Genomic DNA, 6705 nt, shown 5'->3' with positions numbered 1-6705 from the left:
ACTGAGGCCCACGAGCAAGGTTTGAACCAAGGTGCCGCCGCGTCTGTGAAGCACGGCGAGCAGCTGGAGGGGATGGGATGTCGGACAAGCGCCCGTTGGCATGCCTTCTCGGCGACACTGATGCCAACTGTTGCTGCGCCAGCGGCTGTCCCAGCGGTTGCGGGTGTCCAAGTCGTCTATGGGTTCGAAGAGATGCCCAAGGCCCCTTCATTCAACGGCAGGACCAAGGTGCAGATGCGCAAGTTCATGGACTAGTACGAGGCATGCGCCCGCGAAGTTAACATCGTGAACGCATAGCGCTACGGTGGTACCAGCACGCGCCACTGAGCGCATGCATCGAACCGATATCAGTCGAGCGCATAGCGTACTGGGAGATCGGGAAGGCCAGCCACGAGCTGACGGAGGAGGACTGGAAGGTTTTCTTCCTTGGCGCCAAGGACTGTGATCCTGTGGACATGTCCAAGTTGGACGCCGCGATGTCCAAGCTCAAGATGGACACGACCGTGCAGTCGGCCGAGTCGCGGGTGTCGAAGTTGGTCTCGGATTTCGAGGTGGTCCTCGTGCGCCTCTCAATGGTGGGGTTCGCGGAGGCCGAGCCGAAACTAACTGTCGACTACCTCGACGCGGCCGTCCAGCCGCCGGCTGTGCGTGCCCGTGTCAAGGAACTCATGAAGTTGAACGAGAACCGCGGCCTCAAGAAGGACGGGCGCGATTTCAAGCGCTGGCTGGCAGACTACATGCGCCGCTACGGCAAGTTTGAGCCTCTGAAGGCCGCGGCAGTGCCTGCTACCGCCAAATCCGACAAGTTGCCCGCGGCGACCAAGACCCCCAAGGCTGGAAAGGTCCCCAAGGTCGTGGCTGTCTTGAACGTCGACTAGGTCCCGAAGTCGAACATCACGCAAGAGAAGCGTGTGTGTTTCAAGTGCCTGAGTACCGAGCACAATATGTTCAAGTGCCCTAAGGTCGCTGACGGTGAAGCCAAGCTCCTGATGGAGCGTGCCCGTTCCATCTGGAAGGAAACCAAGTTGGCAACCGTCGTCGAAATTGTCGACGTTGCCGAGGTGTCCCTCGACAATGCCGTGATGTGCGCTGCTCGCATTGTGTGTGTGGCTGGTCAGGCCTTCTTGCTGGACGCGTCTTCGACAGCAGCGCAGACCAAAGTGTGGTGCCCCCCGTGACGCTGGCCAAACTCAACAAGCTAGGCCATAACTTCCTCGTGACTAACCTCAAGACCCCCATTAATTTCAAGGGTTTTGTTGGCCGCCCACCGCGTTCCCGAGGAAGCCACGATGGACCTGCGGTTCGAGACAGACGCAGGCCCCCTGATGCTAACGAATGTCAAGTGTTGGGTGTCGACAGGCGACCTACCCGCCAATGTTGGCGACATCCTGTTGAGCCGCGCCATCATGTACAAGTTGCGCGCCATGCTACGTGAGGCCGCGTCCATGACCGACGCGATCGACATGGCCGACGCGGTCTCGCACAGTGGGGTCGTGCAGGTCGTGTTCCACGAGCTCGTGGATGACCTGGCCGAGGAAGAGAAGGAGCTGTTGCCCCTGGAGATGGACTCATGTTTCCCCGACATGGTTGCCGTCGATGCCACTGCTGAGACCACCAAGGTCAAGGAGGTGTTGGATGCGAAGGTGGTCGAGGCCCTGACTGCCGACTGCGGAAGTGAGTTTGTTGCCAAGCTAGCCGCGCTCCTCGACAAGTACGTCGACGTATTCCGTTTGAGTCAGGTTCGCGACCCACCCGTCAAGATGCCGCCGTTGAAGGTGAACTTGGCCAATGGGGCGCGGCCGATAAGATGCAAGGCCCGTCGGTACTCCCCGCTACAACGAGAATTCATGCAGCAACATGTGAAGGAGTTGGAGGCAGCCGGTTTTGTCTACCAGTACCCCGCCAGCCGGTGGGCCTCAGCCCCTTGATCGTACGCAAGCCCCACACCAAGGATGAGTTCCGAATGACGGTAGACCTGCGACCGATCAACATCCAGACTGAGCAGATCGCCTGGGCAATGCCCATGTTGGAGGTGGTGGTGGATCATTTGCGTGGCGCTGTGTGTTTTTTCTCCTTGATTTCTTATGGGGTACTGGCAGTTTGCCCTCAACTCCAGCTGCCACGAGATGTTCTCCTTTTTGACCGACATCGGTGTCTATTCCTCCACCCGCGCGATGTAGGGTGGCAGTGACAGCGTGTCGTACTGCCAGTCGACTGTGCAGGAGATGTTCTCCGAGCAGTTGTACAAAGGCCTGTTGGCTTGGTTGGACGACCTCTTGGGGTACCATCGTACCCTCGAGGAATTGTTGGGTGTGGCGGACGTGTTGGCTGTGTCTGAAGCTGCACCCGAAAAAGTGCAGTTTCTACGTGACCGAGGCCAGGTGATGCGGGCGCATCATCAGTAGGACTGGGGTCAAGCACGACCCCGCCCACGTTGAGGCGCTCCAATAGCTGCCGTCCCCCGTGACTGGTGCGGGACGAAAAGTTTGTTTGGCCAACATGTGTGTCCATCCCGAAGCCAAGTTGGCCGACCCCGATGACGTCTTGTCGAGAATGACCAAGAGTCTGGAAGCCGTCCACCTGGTGATGCTGGCGTCTGGCCTGGCGTGGCCTCTACGTCTCGTCGACGATGTGATCTGGGTGCCCGTCGCCACCGCCGAGTTGCAGCTGCGGCTGTGCATGTGTGCCCATGCAAGTTTGGCCGGCCGCCGCACGGCCAAGGCCACGTTGGCCAGCCTGGAGTCGTTCTGCCAGTGGACCGGCATGAAGGGCGACGTCGAATTTTTTGAATTTTTTGTGCGTCGACGCCTACATTGTGCCAGTGCATATGGCGGTGCGACGAGCACGCTTGGTGAGGCCCTCCACTCAACCACACCCAATGGACTGATTAATTGGGACTTTGTGTTCATGGGGGCCTCCAAGACAGGCGACAAGTATCTATTGATAGTCAAGTGTGACGCCAGCAAGATGGTCTGGTTGTTACCGGCTCCCAAGGCCACAGCGACGTCCGTCAAGGACTGCCTGCTGCAGTGGTTCGCCGTGTTCGGTGTGTGCAACGAGTGGGTCTCCGACCAGGGGACCCATTTCAAGAACCAAGTGATCACGGAGCTCCAGCACGTACTAGGGGCTCATCATCACTTCACGACTTCCTGCTGCCCATGGGCGAATGGCACAGTAGAGGTCGTGATGCGGCAGTTGCTGCGCCTATTCCGGACATGTCTGAGCGAGTGGCGCATGGCGCCCGACCAATGGCCCGAGGCCCACCTCATCATCAAGCTCGTGCTCAACCAGCTGCCGTTACCATCCATCGGTGGTATGGCCCGTGACCGCCATATCTGGCCGTCCGGCAATGTCGCCAGCTGACACGATGGCCTTGCCGGGTCAGATCATGTCGGCCACGCTGGCCGAGGTGGAAAAAGGTCAACGCGAGAACATTGACGCGGCCCAGCTGGCTCTGGAAGAAATGCACAAGCAGATATCGGTAGTAAACGCACGGAAGCACGACCGCTCGCGGCAGTACGATAAGAAGAAGGGCATTCAGATAGCCCAGTTCGTGGTGGGGGACTATGTCCTCTACCAAAACGTATGGGCGCACTTGCGCCAGAAGTTGCGGACCAAGTTGTGCGACCCGGCTGTCCTCACCGAGGTGACCAGCAACTGGGTGTACGACGTCGAGATCCTGCTGACTCACGACCTTCGCCTCGTCCACACCAGCCGCCTGAAGTTCTACGCAGACTGCGACTTGGACGTGACGTCCGAGCTGCTGGCCCATATCGCCCATAACTCAGAAGGTTTCATAGTGGAAGCCATGATGGACGCGCGGTACGTCCCCTAGACTAAAGTGAACGAGCTGTTGATTAAGTGAGGCGGACTCCATAACGTGGAGAACTCGAGGGAGCCCGCCGACAACATCTTCGCCGATGTACCCGTGATGTTCAAAGCGTTCTGCAAGTTGGCCAGTTGGTCGTAATCAAGGAGATGGCCGTCGTATACGAGGTTAAGTAACTCGTGGAGGAAGTGATGTATTCGGCTCGAATTACTGAGACGGAAAGGAGTAGACCTGTGACGCCTCGTCCATTGATCGGTACTTTTGGTGGTCGGAGTACCATATGTATTGGTAGAGTGTATCGACCCCTTTATAAGGTCTGATAGATTAGGTAGTTTGAGTGGCTCCTTGTCACTCACTTCGCCTTTTACCTTTGATTATTCCAACGTTTTGGCTTCGATCGTTTTTCAAGTGGTTGGGATACAACGGAAGCTCAGTCTTGGCCTTTGCGAGGGTCGGTTTGTTTAACCGGAAGATCGCACGCGAGATGGGAAGGTCAAAAGAAGTTGTTCGAACCTTCCTCATTGATCTTCCTTCCTCCTTCCTCATTGATCCCGACAACTACGGAAGCAAGGTCAAGCGGCCAGGAATGAAGAAGGTTATGGGTCGCAAATGCTGCCTCCTGCTGTGCCAAGCTTCTAGCAAACTGCAGAATGACCTCAAACTTAAGGCAACACTACGCACGTGCCAACGACGACTCAAGGAGTGTAGCCACCTCAAGTTCAAGAAGCGACAGTAGAGTCCCAACCTCAGCATGGCGTACAAGTTGGCTCGTCTGGAATACGCGAAAACCAATATCATGAATCCTGCCAACTAGAACGAAATCATTTGGTCTGACGAGAAAAAGTTCAATTTCGACAGACCAGATGGATTTCAATCCTATCGGTGCTGGACAGTCGCAACCGGCTGCTTTGGACGATAAACATCGTCAAACCTGCACTATTCAGACACAATAAACAAAGTCGAATTTGACGTCCTGCAACGAGTAAATCCCACGTGGAAATATTGGATTTGGGTTAAACTCTTCAAGAATACTCCGAGTACAGTCCGAAAAGAAATTATAGACGCACCCTAAATTTTTCCAGTTTGAAAGGAGTACCGTACTATTTTGTGGATCACTATCTGTCAGTCATTTGAAACTGTTACAAATCTTGGCCTGCAAAAGGATTTGGGCACAGTCTCAATCATTCTCAAAAAATATACAATTTTAAAAAAATTGACTGAAAAGAAATTATAGACGCACTTTTGATTCGATCAAATATTGCCAATTTAAAGCCAATCAGAGGTCTCAATCATAATCAAATTGCTTACGTACACTGGTGTTACACACCCATATCATAGCAACAGTAAAACCATCCATTCACAATGCCGCGCGGCAAAAACAACACTGATGTCGAGAAAGGCCAAGTTAAAGCCTATTTGGATGTCAACAAATCGTTGCATTGGATTGCAAGGGCCATTGGATGCAGCAAGAAACTCGTGCGGACGTACGTTGCAAGTTTGAAGCGACCAACTGTACCCAAACGCCCAGGAAGACGCACCACACTGACCAAGCGAGAGATTCGACGCGTTTTTCGTCTCGCTACACGGAAGGGCATGTCGTCAAGGCAAATAGCTGCAGTACTCAATGGTAAAGTAACACAAACAACAGTTGTTAATGTGCTTAAAATGTCGAAATTCGCCAATTACATCAAGCGCCGATCAGGTCCGCGACTCTCACCCACCCACAAGAAAGAGCGCGTCCATTTTGCCGGAAAATACCTAAAGCCCCTTGCGGAGTAAGCTAAATAATAAAACGAAAAGGAGTTCGGAGTAGCAATTCACAACTTTTTCCTCTCCTTTTCATCAAACAGAAAATGCTCACGAGCTCCGTCATTGGTCAAGATTTTGGTCCATCACCGGACGAGTAAATAACAAATAAAGGTATTTGATTGGTTAAATCAAGCATAGGACAGAAAAAAGAGCAAATCGGTGGTCTTTTGGTGACCAACAAAGTGACATTGACATGGCCAAGCTCAAGACCCTTTCGAAAAGGAACTCATCGAAGAGAATCGGGTACTGCGAGCTGAAATGCAAGCAGCCACGTTCATGATCCCCCTCGTCGGGCAGCCTGAAACTCCATCGGAACCTCGGGCCGCTGTCGAACCCAAATTCTCAGCAAACTATACGGACCAGATGATCGTCGCGTTGCTCGAAGTGCGGTTTGGCTGGTTTCGTGACGACTTCGCCGGTAGTAAGTCGAACACGCAGCTGGCCTGCCTGTGGGAAAAGGTCGCCCTGCAATTCAACATAATCACGTCGGCATCAGTTCGTATACCAAGTACCTCCCTCAAGAACAAGGTATATGCTCTAAAATTACAGTACAACAACATCAAGAAGTGTGTCGAAGCTACTGGAAACGACATCGAGAATCCAATCGAATATCCAAGCTACTGGGAACACCTCGTTACTGCGTTCGGGGACATGATAGGAATTGGACAGCTCGAATTTGGCACCGAAAACCCAAGTTCACTGTGGGACGTCAACAACGGCAGTGGTGTTGAAGATGGTGATGGCGACCTCCACGTCGACGACGCAGAACGAAAGCGAAAACGCATTGTTGCGGGTGAAGTCGACAGGCAGCGTCAACTACGGAAGCTCGGCAAGACAGACGTCGGGGCGGGGCTAGTGTCGCTCGGTGCTGCACTCGCACAAGGGATGGTGGATGCCGCTACCATTTCGAAAGAGTCACCGGATAAGCCCAACGGGTTTAGCGCGATACTCGAGAGGACTGAAGCTGCACTAGCCAAATCTGCTGCCGTCCAAGAAGAAACTAAGATCGCACTGCAACGGGGTAATGAGCTTCAAGAGCAACTTTTAGCGTTTCTCATGAATAAATT

The 6705-nt window shown here is 53.8% G+C and overlaps 2 protein-coding genes across 2 annotated transcripts; both read left to right on the top strand.

Annotated features, from left to right (window-relative positions):
- Positions 1-3367: 3367 nt before the first annotated feature.
- Positions 3368-3835, top strand: H257_18891 (hypothetical protein; the record flags this gene model as incomplete). The annotated part of the gene is made up of 1 exon (XM_009848029.1): positions 3368-3835. One exon carries the CDS (start codon positions 3368-3370, stop codon positions 3833-3835), a length of 468 nt encoding a protein of 155 aa, XP_009846331.1.
- Positions 3836-5191: 1356 nt separating this feature from the next.
- Positions 5192-6686, top strand: H257_18890 (hypothetical protein; the record flags this gene model as incomplete). Its single annotated transcript, XM_009848028.1, has 4 exons — positions 5192-5341; positions 5861-6166; positions 6308-6526; positions 6612-6686. The coding sequence occupies 4 exons, from the start codon at positions 5192-5194 to the stop codon at positions 6684-6686; spliced, it is 750 nt and encodes a 249-aa protein (XP_009846330.1).
- Positions 6687-6705: the final 19 nt, after the last annotated feature.

Source organism: Aphanomyces astaci (assembly GCF_000520075.1).
Source record: "Aphanomyces astaci strain APO3 unplaced genomic scaffold supercont1.255, whole genome shotgun sequence".
In the NCBI taxonomy this organism is placed as follows: Eukaryota; Oomycota; class Saprolegniomycetes; order Saprolegniales; family Verrucalvaceae; genus Aphanomyces; species Aphanomyces astaci.
This window is presented reverse-complemented; position numbering and strand designations above follow the sequence as displayed.